We start from the raw sequence: 17,442 nt of genomic DNA on the forward strand, positions 1-17,442 counted from the left end.
CCTCAGCACTCTTTTTCCTTCTTTTATTTTACCTAGCCAGCATCTCCGAAGTGTGCAGAAGAGCCAGAGAACCCTGCACATGAAACCTGCGCTATGCAGAGCATATTTTACGATACATATTTAAACAGCCACAGAAAGAAAACCCCAGCTAATTGTAAAATAAATACCTCCTCTCCCATTGTGAAGCCAAGCTGCCCCTCAGCAGCTGGAGGTGTCCAAGAGGAGCCCTGGAGTCCTGGCCCTGCCCTGCATGAGCTCAGCCCAGCCCTGACACTGACTCACAGGCAGGGCCATCCCCAGGAAACAAAAGTTCCACTTGTTTGTTTCACAGGAAACCTGGACCTTTTCCTACCCCTGCTCACTCACAGCAAGAAGTTTCCTCTCCTTTCCAGCTTAGACTTTCCTGGCTTCTTGAGACCACCAGCTAAGGAAAGCAAGGATGTGAGTGACAATTTACAGAACTTTTGTGAACAGCCCAGGCAGTAAATTTTGCTAATAACTCTATTGGCAAATGAGCTTATGACAAATTCTGAATGTATAGGTCTTTCTGTTGGGGGTGGGGAAAAAGGCTGACATTTCATGTAACTTATGTCTTTGGTTTGTGTTTTGTTTTTAAAGAAAAATGTTCAAGAAACTGAAATATCATTAACATGATGCACTGTTCCATTAAAATCTTATAAATTCTTAATGCTGCCTCCCTAAAAACATTCAACTTTAAAATGTTTGAATAAGGTCAAGGGAGGGAAAGACACAGATGATTTGGAAGAAATTAAAGATTTATATTTAAGCAAGCCACAAGATACTATACACTCTCATTTCAATTTGACTATTAAAAAATAATCCTCAACTAGGAAAAATATAAAGAAAGAAAACATTTCAGAAAAATTCCACAAGCTAGTAAAGCTAAATAGACAACAAAAGATGAGGGCATAGATTTCACTTTAAAGGTTATATTCAGTTTGGTTTACATTCATCAACCTTTTTATTTATGTAATTTTCAAAGTGGTGTAAGTAAATTTCAAGGCAGGTAATTTTTTTTGTATAACTATTTCTTCAATTTTCAAAAGGTAATGTGTTTTAAGATTATCAGAAGTTATTTCATTATAATTGCTTTATAATCTTGTCAAAGTTATTAAATGCAACAAGTCAGATATAGTAATTAAAAATCAGAAATACCATCCAACAAAATCCAAATGGAGCAAGAAAGAAAAATACATTTTACTGAGAACCACCAGGATGGTTTATAAAAATGTTATCCCTAAAGTCTTCATTACACTAATTAAAATCTTTTCAGATCGATGTATATAAATTAATTTTGCTTAGGTAGATTTTATTGCTATTAATGAACATATCATATTGATTCAGGAACCAGTCCTCTTAAACTCATCAGACAGTAAGTAAGCTAGCTTGCATGTCAGTACTGTCACCTTCTGAAGCATTTTCTCTGTACTGTTGAAACACAAGACAAAAGTTCCTAGAAATTCAGTTTACAGCTCCATCAAGTATCTGTGGAACTCAGGAAATCAGCTTTATTGTAAGCTATGTAAGCAAAGCATTTTGGGGTTTTTAGCAATTCTTCTTTTAGGATGCCATTGGGGTAAAAGGCCTGGTAATGGTACAACTGAAATTTAGAGATTTACAGTGACTTGCAAGCTAATGATCACCAGCTGGATCCAGAGCAACTTAAAACATATAGACTTTTATTGCCATCCTATTATGAAATAAAATTGCATTAGCTTAAACCTACACATCCTGTTTTTCTGACTGGAGCATCCTAAGATTTCCTAATCAAAACCTTGACTGAAATAACAGAGTTTTCCTTCCCACAGAGCACTCCTCCAGGAGAACTCAGGCTGGCAGAAGCCCAGTGCTGTGCCCCAGGAGAACAGATCAGACCTTCCACGTTGCTTTTAGGAATAACTTGTACTATCAATATTTCTTACACTACTCTGCTTCTATTTTAAGATGTTCCTCGAGCAGCTTGAGTCAGAAACAGTTGAAAATACTTTCATGCATATGTTTGGTGTGTTTCTTTCACACTGACAAATTTTTCCTGAATAAAGTCCAACTGTATACATGTAAAGTCTTGTGGCATGGACAACTAACTTGCAATTATTTAGAGTCAAATAGCTGCTTTAATTTATAAAAAAAAAGCCTAATAAAACCTCACAGGCAGCACAAACCACTGTGTGAGTAACACACATCCTTTGTGTGTTACACACTTTTCTGGCAATCCTTTGCCAAAAACCAGTAGTGCAGGCTGATGTGTAAGCTGAACCATGTCATTGGTACCTGGACAACTCTGTTCAGACTGCTTGAACATTTTAGAAACCAAAGTGGCAGAACATGAAAGCACAGAAAGGAAGGAAGCATACAGGAGATCAGGAGTCACCCTTCACTCACATTTCACAGTTCAGTGACTCAGCAGAGAGTCACTGCCAACTGAAGTTAGCAAATTTATACCTCTCTTTAAACCTAATCTTGCATTTCCCATTCTATTCCCTTAGTACTAGGTCCTGCTTTGAGTCTACCTCCCTAAAATAGGACAAGCTGCTTTTCAACTCTCCCCTGTCAATCTTAATTCCCCTACCCCTCCAGAATAGGGTAGTAAATTATTTAAACTATTTATTTATAATGTCCAGGCTGCCTCATGAACATCAGCCACCATTTGCAAACCTGTACTATTTTTTCACATAATGAAAGAAAATCACAAATCATGTTTCCACAAGGAACGGGAAGTTACGCCAGCAAAGGAGAGGGACCCTGCTGCAGGCAGCCCTGCTCTCATGACAGCTGCAGAAGGGGTCAGGGTCCTTCTTCCCCTGCAGCTTTCCTCACAAGATGGCACCAGAATAAATGCTCAGGACAGGGATGCCAGACTGTAGCAGACAGAAGCTTCAAAGCAGAACATGAGTGTGGCTTGAACAGATGAGTGCCTCCTCTGTTCCTACACGGAATCCGACAAACTGCTGATGCTGCCACGTCTGCTGCTGCCACTGCTGGTGGCTGTCTCTGAAGAAAGGGATGCCAGAAACCTGTGCTTTCAAGTGCAAAGTGCTGCACACACACTTGGTGCTCCCACTGTGTGCTCTCTGCCTCAGCAGGTGTTTTCCATAGTGTTGCTAGTCAGCACCAGGTGGTTTTGCTTGCATCCGTTTTTAATCTCAGGATTTTGAGCACTGACTCCAACATTTCTGTTAGGGGAGAAGCACTTCCAAAGGCATGGGAGAGGCAGAGCAAGTGGCAGTGAGCTGTGAGCAGCAGACACACATGGCACACACAGCCAGGGCTGGCCACGCACCGTGGGTGCATCCTCAGCTGGCTCAGAAACACAGGACTCTCCAACTTGTGTCTCTCAAGGACTTCTCTTTAAATGACAACTGAAAATTAAGGGTAAAAATGTTTTCTGCAAGCACGCAGGCAGGCAGGAACTGTCAGAACAGGTGTGCAAAGACAGACTCTCAGCACAGTTTCTGGGTTCCCTGCTTGCTGGCTCAAAATAGAAACTCAGACCTTGCAGGCATTCAGTCTCAGAGTTTACAAATTTTTATCTTATTACAAAGGACAGGTAGACTTAATAATTGACAAGAGCTTCTAGCCCTTCTAGCCCTTGTGTCTACTTCCATTAGTTCTTCTCCATTTCTCCTATCCAAAACATACTGAATATATAAAAAAATAAAAACTTCTGTAGGAATTCAGTGCTTTGCAGTAAGGATCCCTAAGCAGTTAACTAGATCTTACAAGCTGCTGACTCTAGAGCCATGAAAGCTTCCCCCCCTTGATATTAAATCATTACAGAGTCTGCAATACTCCCTGGGCTGATGGCTGAGTATATAATTTACACTAAGTTGTGGCAAACAGTACTGTGATCTCATCAAAGGATGTTCATGAAATCTAGCTCTAATGTAATCCACCATGGCTAGCCAACAATAAAAGTTTTGCCTGAAGAAAGTTACAAATACATCTCAAGTGGAAAATGTAAGAAATACTCTCAGCAGTCTCTTCTGAAGAAAGTAGTTTTTAGAAAGATAAAAATAGTTTTTTAAGACATTTTATATTAATCTATCATGGTCTTCAGCATTTCCAAGCTGAAGCCTCAACTCACAAATCAACCCAATACAGTTAACTCAGACTAAGAAATGTATTGGTTGAATTAATTTTCCTGTACTTGTAGAGGTTTATTCTTAGATACAGGAGAGGAAAAAATGATAGCTTGTTAGAACAATGGAAGCACATACAGATTATATTGGAAGGAAGTCCAACCTAGCAACAGAAGCTTTAGATAAGCTACTACAAAATGAAAAAGGAAAAAAATAAGTAAGTATAAGCACCTGTTTAAATGTGTTTAAGCTGAGGTGAGACATGTGAGACAGGCATTTCTCTTTGACCATAAATATTGTGCTGCTTCAAGAGTGTTACCCTGAATTTTCTCAGGACACACAGCCTGTCTGTCTTCATACCATATTTCTTCTAAAAACTCATCTGTTGGTGAGTTTGACTATGACTGCACGTGAGCATGACTTCAGTCATGTCCACCATTGTAAATCAGTTCAGTTACATTTGTCAGTAATGGAAATTTGTCAGAGCCAAGCCTCAGGAATCTGATTCTGCTTACACACTGCCAGTGGTCAACTTGTCAGCACCAACAGGCAATGAAATGGACTACAAAGCATAATAAGTATTTGATTCTACTACTTCTCTAAAAGAGCAGAGCTCTGATAGTGCTGCTCAAACAAATCTCCCACAACTGCATCATTAACTTCCCTAGGATAATCTGCCTCTGTGATTTTAGAACAAATAACAGCTAAGCAATGAATTCTACACACCAATAAAACCAATGGGGTTTCACACAATTCCTCAGTTTTGCTTTTTATTGAGAGTTTATTGATCACCTTAGAAGGCAAGGGTGATTTTACCCCACATTGTTGCCATTGAGCAAACACTTGAAGCACATTAAACTGCCTGGTGATTTACAGGAGACCCTAATGGCATCTGCTTCTGCTCAGATGGCAGCAAACCTTTCTGCCTTCATGCTCCTGCCAATATTTGTGTAAAAGCCTTTTTAACACCCCAGTAATTCTGTGTGAAATATGATCTAAGCTTATGATTCATAAAATTGAAAACATATTAGAACACAAAGTGATAACACCAACAAAATAAGACCCTGCTGATTCTTCTGTAAATGGGACTGACATTTTACATGAGAAATATCATGTTATAAATAATCCCACATTATAAAATCCTCACAGTAGCCTACTGATGCTTTTTAAAAAACAACTGTTGTTAGGAAATATTTTAAATCAAAAAAGTTAAAATTATCATTACATCAATAATGTTTCATCAATAACTGTATAAGGAAGAAGCAACAGAAAGAGTTTTAAGGTCTCCAGACTTCAGAAAGCTTTAAAAAAAATTAAAAGGGGGAATAGAAGAAAGCATTTTTACTCCTTCTTCAGAAGTTTACAAATTATTGAAAAACTAAGGGTGCTTGCAAATGATAAATACACATAACAGGGCAAAGATCCTGTTAAATCTACATTGCTTGAGAAAAATATGCACGATTTGGAACTCTTCATGCATTGCTACACTTTGAACCAGTATGCAGAGCTCTCAGGCTGAATTGGACCTTGCTAATGATGGCCAATTTAATTCAGGATTCTCTTACACTCAGCATTAAATGGTAAAGAAGATGGCAATGACAAGGGAGGAATTTCTTGCAGTGGGGAAATAAGTGTTTAGGGAGGTTGATGGTCTGCAATCCTGACAGATATCCTGTCTCTGCCTCATGTTTTGGTGCTGGCAGCAGGCAAAGATCACAGTGCTGAAGCCTCTGAATGGCACCTCTCAAAGGTTAACCTGAACCTAGACAGGAAAAAAGCATCAACAGGAAAGAGGTGCTGCCTTAAGTTATCTACACATTGCAAACACAAGAGATGGATTGTGTTTACAAAATGAAGCCATTATTTTCTACTAACTATGGCAATTTTAGGAGAATCTGAAGACATAGGAAGGAAGGCCTGTGTTACAAGTTTCCTGAAAATTGCATATCCCATTTTTGGCTGGGTAAAAAACATGTTAGTTGTTTGTGCAAAACAAAGGTAAGACTTCACATAATTATAAAGTGGAGTAAAATTTTCCTTCAAGGAAGGAAGGACACTTCATAAGGACTTTTCAACTACTTCAAATAAAAAGAGATGCTTCTGCAAAGCCCTACATGTGAGTTAGGAAGTCCACCCAGAAACAGAAGGCAAGCATGATTTGAAGTCAGCAATGGTCAAGCAGTAATCCAGTCTAGGTTATCCTTTATTTAGATTATTCCCTACCCTCTTTATACTAAGGGAGAAATGGTCACCTGCAAAATATTAATCAAATGTCCCTCAGGGTAATTTAGTTCAGAAGTTTCCACCTCTCTCTGCAGGACCTCCTCCTGTACTACTGTAACTCAGGGTGGATGTGGGAGTAGGTCCTGTGCTATAAATCAGATCACCGAAATTATCTAGGTTGAAAAGAAATATTGCCAAAAAAGGCCAAAAATGGTAACTGCTGTAGTGCCTGTTTCTACAGACAAGTGGACAAGCATGAATCAAAAGGTGAGAAGTTGCCACACCAGGTAATAAGAGCCCAGGAGCTTCCTAAAATCACCACTAGGGGTGATTGGGGGTGAAATAAAATGCATCGTGTAACTATGCCCTTAGCAGAACCTGGGGCTGTGGAAGCCTCCTAACATTTCTCAGCACATCAGTAACTCTGTGCAAATCTGAGTCTTCATTTAAAGGAAGGATTTCACATATTTTTCTGTAAGTTGTGATTTCATTGGAAACCATGGACTTCTTTGTTTGTTTCCCTAAAGAACATAGTTGGGAGCAATTAATTTTTAATTTTTTTTTAATTTTATCATGCAGCTTACCTCACCGGAATCAATTTTCTGGTCTGAGGCAAAAATAAGAAAAAAGCAGAACTTTATCTACAGAAAGATTAGGAAATGATGATCATAAAGCTTCAAGTTCTGGCCAGTGACATATTTTAAAACTCTAAGATGAAAACTTCTTTAAACCCAAGAGACAATTAAGGAAGAACACATACCTTATCTACTGGGAGGAAGTCGTTTTCAACTTCTATTGACCTTGGTCGTAGCTTTATGGGTTTGTCTTTGAAGATATCTCCAAAGCCAACACCTTTGACCTTTTTGGGTTGGATTGTCGTGCCTCCATTGGCTCCTTCTGATTTTGTACTGCAAGAGTCACCACCGTCACTCTCAGAGCCTGTAGCATCTTTTAGGCCTGTGGAAAGGAGGGATGAAAGGTGTGAAACTCACTCTTTTAAGATCCGATTGTGAGTGGAAAATATCCCTCCCAGCATCCTCTAGAGAAAAATGAAACCACAAGGAACAGGTAGAGAAGATGCTCTCTGTGCCGTGCACTCATTTTGGCTTTGAAAAATGACTTTATTTCATCACACTGGTGTACTGGTTAGAAATTACACCAATCCACAAAATCACAAAACATGCATACTTCAGCATCAAAACTTCACAAATGAGGATGGTGATTCCTTGAGTACCAAGAAAATCCTCATTCCTCAGGCAAAACCTCTTTGCAAGAGACCTCAATAAAAGAAAGAGTTAAATTCAGCTGTAAGGCTCCTATTGTATAAAGCCACATAAAGCTAACAAGCAGTCAGATCAGGCATGCTGTACCTTAAATCTGTGTGACTCAAGCCAATTATGCAATTAGTATCTAAAGCTGCATTACCTAACTGGGAAATATAAAGCTGAAAGCTGTTCAAACAAATTTGCAATCAAATAAGCTGTATAATATGTTCCCTGCTGAAAATTAAACCTCTCTGCAGCATAGACAGCCTCATAAGAAAAGCACCCATGCACACTCTCCTCTAGGAATACAACAGATCAAAACTGACGTTCTGATTTGCATTACTTCTTTCAGTGAATAGGAAAATTTACCTGCATTTATCTGAAAATATCTGCTGCTCGAATAACAGAGGCCACAGATGCAATAAGGTGATGTTTCAGCCACTCTACAGAAGGGTGCATCAGGTCAAACAGCCACAGGCAGCAAAAGAGACCCACTGAAGTTTCCTTCCCTAGACCACTGAAATCTGCCTCTCTACATGAACTGTTTCCAGGAAAACCACAGCAATTGCTGCTGCTACAGCATGAATTCTACCTAACAATAAGAAGCTCAAATCCTCACATTTCCCTAACAAGCACTCATGATGTCACAGATGTGGATCTTGCAAGCTGAAGAATAATTTCAAATAAGCTTTTCTGCTTAATTACTTTTATATCAAGGTTGACAAAGCGATTGCAATTGATTTTCATCACAAAAGGCTGACAGTACAGATGAACCACAGAAACCAGGTGCTGAGGCCTCCAGGTACATCTGCATGATCCAGGACATGAGAGGCTCATCTGTTAAATGGGTTTCAAACCAGGGTGCTGCTAGGAAATGAATTCATGTCAGATCAGGACTTTCAGCCAAAACCAGGAAAGCCATGATTTGCTGCCCTGACACTTTCTGTACCTTTAACATGAAAGCAGTATAAAAGCAGAATTAGAGAAAGTTCCCAATTAGAAACAAACAGAAAGACTGCAGACTAAACAAAACACTTTGGCCCTCTAGCCTCCTGAGTGGCTGCTGCAGCTATTGCAGAACATCAGTAACATTTCTATTTAATCAGGTATTCAGTTCAATTAACACTGAACAAGCTATTTGCTCCATAAGCTAAGCAGGATTGCAATTTAAATGAATATTAAATAATTATATTACAATACTCTTCTTAAATATGCAAAAGTCTTGATTTCTTTATGTTTTATTTTTCTAAGATGGGCCTGGGAGAAAACCTCAAATCAGGTTAATTAGCATATTTATTATGGTAGTTAAAATGGTAGCATGCCTACCCTCAGTAAAGTAAATTCTGTGCACTACTTCTCTTCGAGGCCTCAGGAAATCATTAACCAGAGAATTTAAGCATCGAGTGTGATGCTGCTTGGAGCTCTGGAGGGCAGGAGAGGAGTGGTTATCTGCAGCAGAGCCACTGCACAGTGTTTCCAGCAGAGGCACTCGGAGATGCAAGGGTAAATTAAGGGTAAATTAAGCCAGACAGGTATAAATCTCCTTGGGCAGTGTGGCAAAGTCACTGCCCCTTTCTTGCTCCCTCCCCTTGCTCTGACCTGGGCAGTAAGTAAGGAAGCTGCAAGTTCTACCCACTGGACCTTCTCCAGCTTTGCAAATGGTCAGTCAGTGGGGCACTGGCTGAGACAGAAGCTAGAACCAACTTTATTTACCACTTCTACTGCAAAGACAATGGTCAGCAATTGACTATGCTGAGTATAAAATTTCCACAACTCAAAAAACTCAAATTGTAGTGATTGTTGTCTTTTAGCTGAACAAAATCTCTTTATATGGAAAATTACCCTCTGGCAAAGGTTTCTACTGTCATCCTTGCCAAAATCTCAAACTATTCTGTGATGGAGGGAAAAAGCAGTGAAGACACCTCCCTCCAGAAGTAACTAATAAAAATCCATTGCCACTCCCTGAAATGAACAGAAAATCTATCTTTAAAATAGGTTATTAAAATAGGTTCTCTGCAGCATCCCTCATTGTGGAAGAAGATCTGGACTTTGGTCAATGGATGGAATTAAAATATGAAAGTAATTGTGAGAATTACTCAACAGGTCTCACATGGACTTCAGATCTTTGAAGTTTACATGAAAGAAAGATCAGAAACATCAAGGGGATCTAATAAGAATAAAGCTTTTGTTTCTGGGTCATCACTTGTTTCTCATTACAGCATTTTCAGCTTTTATGACCATTCTTCTGTGATGAGACACCACGCTTTGTATCAGAAGCCTCACCTCAGGCCCACAACAGATTTCCTGAGCATCACCCATCTGTGCTTGATGATAATCCAAGAGTGGTTTGTTCTCTATACTGCCACAGAGCTGTCTCAGTATACAGTCCTCAAAATGAAAGCAACATAGGAAATAACAGCATTGCTTCTTTTTCTTTTTTCTTTTTTTTTTTTTTTTTATGAGGACAGAATGGACTGAAGCTTGGCCTGACCAAAGTAAATTGCAGTTGTGTGATCAGATACAAAGCTCCTTCAAAGTTAAAAAGAGTTCTTCCAGATCAACTGGGAAAATGACCTAATTTATTATTTTTGACTGACCCAAACTGAGAAGTTCTCTGTACTTCACTACTAAATAAATCAGTAAAAATAAAAGCCCTGCTTGTGCTCTTACCACAACATGATGGGGTCTAGAGACAAAGAGGACAAAAGAGAAGAACTGTATGCAGTGGAAACTGTAGAACAAATCAGATAAATTGATGATCTGCAGTAACATTTAGAAAGAATAATGCATTGCTTGTGTACAGAACAGTCCTGTAGAAAATAATCTAACATGCTCTTACTATTAAAGGCATGCTCAGGAGACTCTCTCTTACCTTCCTGTCCAGGTACATGAGATCCACTCTTCTGGTTTGGACAGATAAAATCTTGGAAGCAAGGATTTGGAACACTACACCCATCCTTGCCTTACCCATCTCCATTGGGTTGTTCCCTAATACATATGTATGTGTGTGTGTGTGTGTGTGTATGTATCAGTATGTATCTATCAGCAATTCTCTGGCTCCGGTGACCTTTCCTCTTAAAACCAGAAAAATGTTCCTCTTTTGTTTGTGTTTTAGGTGGTTTTGGGGTTTTGGGTTTTTTTTCATTCAGCTTTTCATGGATTTTTTTGCCACTATGCAAATAGCTTAGCTGTGTGGCAGAACACAGCTGGCTGCATAGTTTCTCCAAAAGATAAATGTAGCCCATGGACACAGCTGGGATCTAGGCAGGAACCTGAGTGACACTGACTGTCAGATTATTAATTTTAAGTATGAAATTTTCTTCATGAAGAGCTATCAGGAAGGTCAGGCTGCTAAATGAACATTAAAAGCAGGAGAGAATTTATTTCAGTGGTCACAGTCCCCTCTGTGCTGCCCATCACACCCACTCAGCCTGGGACAGCTGTGCTCTACCACAGACATGGATTGAGCACAAGGTGAGGCAGCAGCTCAGCAAACTGCTCTCCTCAGAAACACTGAGAACATCTTGCTCTTCTTGTCAGCCCATTAAGTACTTCAAATAAAGCCAGTATAGGATAAAAGCTGCAGTAGTCAGGCCTCTCACTATTTTTCCTGCTATTTTTTTTTTTTTTTAACAGAACTTCTTTGGAATCTGTCAGCTCGCTGTCAGTATTTGGAGAGCTGACAAGGTAAGAACATAACATCAATAAGGTGCTCACTAACATGCTTACTATCACATCAGTCTTAATAACAGGAAAGTTTTTCAGAACTTTAATAGTTCTCAAAACATATTTCTCAAGTCTTTTGGTAGTGTCACTTCAAATTTCTGGATCTATAAGCAAAACTGTTATTCTTTTCCCTTGATTTATTGTTGCTGAATCATCTGTAGTATCACAAGGTAGAGCTCAAATCTAAGCACTGGTTGCATTTTTCCAGTAAGTTCCTTGAAGTCTGAAAAGGGCACCATCATCAGCAAGGAGTTGAAATTCCCAGGGTCCAACTGTTCCCAGCTTTTGCCTGGAACAAGATATGGGTCTACAGCTTTTTAAAAACACTCTGAATTCTGACTCCTTATTGATTCATTCTCCTTAAAAATGCAAGCTCATTTAGTATTCATGAAGATTAAATTTTCTCAAAACTGTCTGGAGGAATTTCGCACTTCACACATTTTTTCCTCTATGGGTATATAAATGAGATTAGCTTCCTCAAGACATTTCAAACACACCACACTCCTGCTATAGCAGTTAGAGGTCTTTTGAGAGCAACATTCTGAAATGTACCAAAACAGATTAGCTCAAACAGGGATTAAAAAGAGACCACAACATCAGGCTTAATTCAGAAACAGCCTCTCAGAGCTGTGCTGGCATCAAACCAGAATTCTAAATCAGAAAGATAGTTAGGGATGATAAAGGGCTGTGTAACTAAAGCTGGTAAAACAAAAATAAACAGCTGTGGTAAAATTAACTCCATTCAAAGCAGGAAACAAATTATTTCTAAATAGCTTAAAATGGCAGGGGAGAAAAGGAAATACATTCTAAGGTTACAGAGATTTCTATTTTGAGCTATTACTTGGCAATTTAATTTTTGTTCTTTATTCTGGATTGCTCTCTCTGCTGACAATTTATGGCCCTGGGCCACTGACACAGTAAAGGCCAGTGGTGTTCTGGCCCTCTCAGCACTTCTCAGCTCTGCTAAGCAAAGGCAGCTGTTCAGAGACACACACCTGAGACACTGCAAAGGATCTCCTGATCTGGTATGGCAGCCAGAGAGAAACACTGCCAACTGTGTTTAATAGAACAAAGACATTTCTAAATGAAGCTTATTAGGTTTTTCTACTTTTATGGAAGGGAAGGAAAGCAAGGGGAAATATGCCTTTTCCTTCCATTTAGAGAATGACAGCATGGAACACCTGGGTGACCAATGTGAATGACAAAGGTGGTGAAATTATACATGGTAATTGCAGTAGATGAGACAGGAACTGTCCTTCTTCCTTTTCCTCACATACTGGTGAACACAGAACAAATACCCACATCCTATAAGGTATTACTCTTGCGCTTGCTTTCTATCAAAATCCTGTATTTTGTTGAAGCCATCCCCAACAACATTCCAGTGTCATAAAAAAATCAAAACCAGAAAATTAAATTGGATTCTAAATACTACTGCAAAAGAAAGACATGTTGATTCTGCTTATTTTAAGATTAATAAATTCCTTCTTTCAAACACAAATTAATGCTTTTTTACCAAGAGTGATTATACTTATACAAATAACTGAGGCAGACTAGCTCAATATTAGTAATTATTCTCAGTCATTCCTTGAAAAAATGTAACCATGTTAGCTAAATATTTTGTCATTTGCTTACAACGTTCATTTTCCTTTGCACAACAGTTCTTGCCACATAAGAAATGCCCCAAGATTTCTATGCTTGCACAAGTGGTCATGCAAGGGGAAGGGGAGCAGTGCCTGCCCCACGTAGCAGCATGCATTGAGGGTGATGCAGCACAAGCATCTTCTGCAGCACGAGCACAGAGCCATCAGTACAGAACTTGGTGGCTTCCCCACCTCCCCAGACACTTCCCCAAGAGCAAACAGGAACAATCATTCTTTTAGGAGCTCTACAATTGTAGACAACCATTGGCCTCTTCATTAGGGGGCTGCTTTTTTCACCACCCTCACCAAGCACAGGCACATTATCACACATGGAAGGAGAGATAAGCAGCCACAGGCAGCAGGGTTCTTCACCTCCCACTCACCAAGCAGGTCTTTTGTGAAACTCATGGAAAACCACTTGGTAGTGGGAATCCCAATCAACAGAAGGATTTCACATTTCACCACAGTCAACATATTTTTTCCACACACGGCCCCCAGTCCCATGTCATCTGTACATTTGTTCTCCAGCAAACAGGATGCTAATTTTTAATCATTAAAATTTCCCTTCCCCAATTTTATAATTTTTCTTTCTCAGATATCATTTTTCATTGCAGCACCTGTAGCAGCTGTGTACTTGATACAAGCTCTTTATTGCAAGCAAGTTGTAACAAGGTGAGGAGAAATACAAAGTTGTAACTGTCCTCTCTTCAGAACGGTTAAAATCCACATTTTGCTCATTTATTGAACTTTGCTCACATTCCAACACTCCTAAATGGGGTTTAGAACATCATAAATACATCAGCCATACTGATTTCTCAGAACTCTGACCAGCCATAATTCCTCAAGAATTAAGGGGAGGGAGACAAAAAAAAGGGTAAAAAAAAAAAAGTGGTGGAACATCAGAAAACACAAAACACAATTGAGGTTACTCACGAATGTTTCTGTTTCAACGATCCTGATCTTCTTCCATTATATCTAATAGCTATTACTGACAGCATTGTGGATCCACATATAAGGAAAGAGAGGCAAATATTTGTCAAATCAAGCATTTTATCTGCACTGTTCCTCAGTTTTTGCATCTTTGAAGAGAAAGAAAGCGAAGCAAGAAAGAGAAACTAAATCAGTAAAAATAAAAAAATTAGAAATCCAAGAAGCGTTGTTCGTGGAGGTGCAAGAAAGTTGCAGGATGAGAGAAAAGAGGGCTGTGATCAACAAAATGACAAGTTTTTTGTTGCTCTGTGTCTCTCTTCACCCAGCATACGCAGCAGCAAAGATTTTCTGGTAGCAGGTTGATGAGCAGAATGCCAAAGGAGCTGGAATTGTTGCTGAGCAGAGCCTGGCACACCTCATGACCAAGAAAGCCATGTCAGCACAAAAAGGCAAGGCTGGGTGTTTCTGCAGGAGATAACCTTGCATATTTCAGTGGAAGGTACCTCTAGAAGCAGCGACCAATTCAACAGCTATTACAGGCCTTGGTTAAGTAAGAAAATGCCTTTTAAACGCAGCAGTTGGAAAATGGCTTTCAAAATAAAAGTATTTAGCACTGAGCACTGAGCATGTGTTTGTAAAGTAAAAGCTCTAAGCTTAATTGCAAAGTTGAGCAACACTTCATGCAATGTGATACAGGTGAATCCAAGCATTGCCTAGGCATAACTAATCTAAAGTTATGAACTGACTCCAGCTTAATTTACAGAGAAATCAGCAAGCTGAAATTAGAGCAGCTATGAGTTGTTTTAACCAGACATTCCTAAATGAAATAAATTCTGTGGAATGTCTCCAAATGGTTTTCACTGGAGACATAAGCTCATGGATATTTGCCTAAAAATATGGACCATAGAGGAGACATGAAATGGAAGGAGCTGGCTGCACCACCAGGCAGCTTGTTCAAGAAGAGCATGATGAGTAAGTTTGCAGGGAGTGAGCTGTAAATAGATGGAGCAGGGAGAGTCAGAGACCCTCCTTTTTGTCTGTTGGTTTAGGCAAGAGCATCTCTGATAGTAACAACATTGAAACCCTTGTTTTGTTTAAGACTTCCCCATTTGACTTGATTTTGTGTATTACCAATTCCTCAGTCCTAGTTCCAACCCAAAAAGCAACAAACAGGCCATAAGGGTAGCTGGATATCTGGCCTTCTGAGATGCGGCTTTATTGAGAAAGTAACACATCTCTGCAGCATGAAAAAACATGCAAGTCTCAACCAAATGCAAAGGGAGGTAGAATTGAACCTCCAGGTAAGCCAAGTCCAGGTAGTACAAACAGATATATTTTATCAGCTTTAAAAACAAAGTTTAGATGGGTGTTTGCCCAGAGCAATGTGAGACAATCTGCTGTGGGTTAAGCTGTCTTCTTGCAGCTGGTTATCAAGCTTTCCTCCAGACACCCATCCAATCCTGCACTCTGAAATCAGTTTGATGCAATTTCCTCTCTTTGACATGGCACAACAATGGGCCAGTATGATTAACAAGAAGAATTAAATGCAGAGCTCTGGCACAAAAGGTGACTGAATTCTTCCTGGCTTCAGTTCTGCTTACTTTAGATGACTTGAGAAGAGGGGAAGGATGATTTGGCCCTCAATGAGTAACAGGCTGGGCATGGAGAGCAGGCTTTTGGAAAACTTTGAAAGGCAATGTTAGGGCAGCACTGCCCAGTAAGATTGTGAAATTAAAGGCTCCAAGCAGACCTTGAATCTGATTTGAAGCTTCATCTTTATGTCCGAAGTCAAGCATACTGGAAATTAACTCCATAAATCCTTATCATGCTTATCAGATGGGTGGATTAGAGGACATGAGGGTCTAAGAACTCTGCAAGAAGCATGAAATTCGAGTGGTTGATAAGCAGTCATGGAGATATAAGGTGAGAAGCAGCACAAAAATTTGAAGACCATCAGCCACATGGTCTGCTCCAGCCAGAGCAAGGGCTTGGTTGGAGCTTGCAAAGAGCTGCAAAATGAATTCTGGTGGACAGGGAGATAATTTTCCACGAGGAAATACTCAGAGCTGCACACATTGACATAGATTTTTGATCAAAAAAAGGATCAGATTTGTTAAGAAAAGCAAAAAAAAAGGTGTAAGGGCAAATATCAGAATAGAATAACGTGACTTCAACTGCTTTCATCCTTTGCTGTCAACATGCATAAGACAGAAGTCCTCAGAGGTAGAAGACCAAACACTCCCACCCATTAAGGAGGAGGAAGGGCAGCACAGCATGGATCCTCTCAAGAGAAAGCTCTCTGGGGCAAAAGCAGATGCCAAAGCTAGCACAACATCCTGTTCACTGGAAGACAGAACTGAACACTTTGCACTTAGACACACCAAATGTGAATCTTCCAGCTAGATTTCTCTATGAGGAAACAGGTGGAAGGACAGATTTCTGTCTTCCTTGCTTCCTCTGTCTTGCATCTGATATAACCATTCTCTCTTTTTCTGTATTACCAGGGCAGTAAAAGAACATGAAAACAGGATGTGCCCTTCTTTTAAAAAGCAGAAGCCAAAAACCTGAACATGAAATGAAAAGAGCTTTATATCTTTTACTCTCCTTGGCAGAAAGAAGGTATCAGCCAGAATGCTGTGAGTAATAACTGTCAAAGACAGAATGCCAAATGAAGAGCATGCAGTAAAAATAAATTTTAAAATCACCAAAAAAAGAAAATTTCAAACAAATCAAGACCCAAAATATCCTTTAAGAAAAGCAAAGCATACTTTATGAGTTCAACAATCACAATGGAAACTTTACTTTTAGGGCAGATTGACATTTAATTCAAAGATTAGTGGTGATTATCAACAGTCTTCTCGTTTCAGGGGGTGAAAGTGATGGGACTAAATGTTCTTAGATTCAATCCATAGCTGAGACCAAAACAAACAATGTAATTCACAGTTTACTGTGGACTTATACACAGACATTGTATGGACACAGAACATACACATGCACAGGAGGAACAGGTGCATTCTCATTGCATTAAGGCTGGGCAGTTCATCAGCAGCAAACTGACTTCAGCTTACAGACAGATAAATGCACGAGGAGTAGCCATAAGTGGGTAGCAGTGGCACACTTTACAAGTGTAGCTAAATCAAACAAGGTCAGAGGACTGAAGCTATTGCTGGATGATTTTGAGCACACTCACTGTTATAACGTCTGTAGCTGTCAATCTTTGCCGGTGCCACTCTGTACAGAATTGTCCCTTCAAAGGCAGATTTTCCTGACAGCAGGCAAGAGAAGGAAAGACAAAAAAAGGAGAAGGGGCAGGGTGGGGGTAAAGAGATCGAATGATGGTAAAAAGAAGGGAAAGGAAGAGGTTTTAATCTGTATTTTCAGCCACTGACATTTCAAAGCCTCATTAGCAAAATGACGAGAACATTAACAAACATATCTGATTGTACATGAAGTTAGAATATTCTTACTGCTTGTATGTCAGATAACAGAATCTCATGATTTTGCTAAAGCTGTTATTTACAATGTCCAACAGAATGCATTCTTCTTAGTTTTGGTCTG

General features: G+C 39.5%; 1 protein-coding gene across 3 annotated transcripts in view; it reads right to left on the bottom strand.

The window, feature by feature from the left end:
* SH3KBP1 (SH3 domain containing kinase binding protein 1) overlaps window positions 1-17,442 on the bottom strand; it is a 213,125-nt gene that overhangs the window by 76,671 nt on the left and 119,012 nt on the right. For 2 of the 3 annotated variants that reach the window (XM_058045215.1, XM_058045217.1), the window contains 2 exons: window positions 17,075-17,149; window positions 7,084-7,280 (listed from right to left, as the gene is read on the bottom strand). In XM_058045215.1, the coding sequence (XP_057901198.1) occupies window positions 7,084-7,280; window positions 17,075-17,149 (272 nt within the window). The remainder of the gene's footprint in view (window positions 1-7,083; window positions 7,281-17,074; window positions 17,150-17,442) is intronic. The other variant, XM_058045216.1, reaches the window with a different exon arrangement.

Source organism: Melospiza georgiana, chromosome 2 (genome assembly GCF_028018845.1).
Source record: "Melospiza georgiana isolate bMelGeo1 chromosome 2, bMelGeo1.pri, whole genome shotgun sequence".
In the NCBI taxonomy this organism is placed as follows: domain Eukaryota; kingdom Metazoa; phylum Chordata; class Aves; order Passeriformes; family Passerellidae; genus Melospiza; species Melospiza georgiana.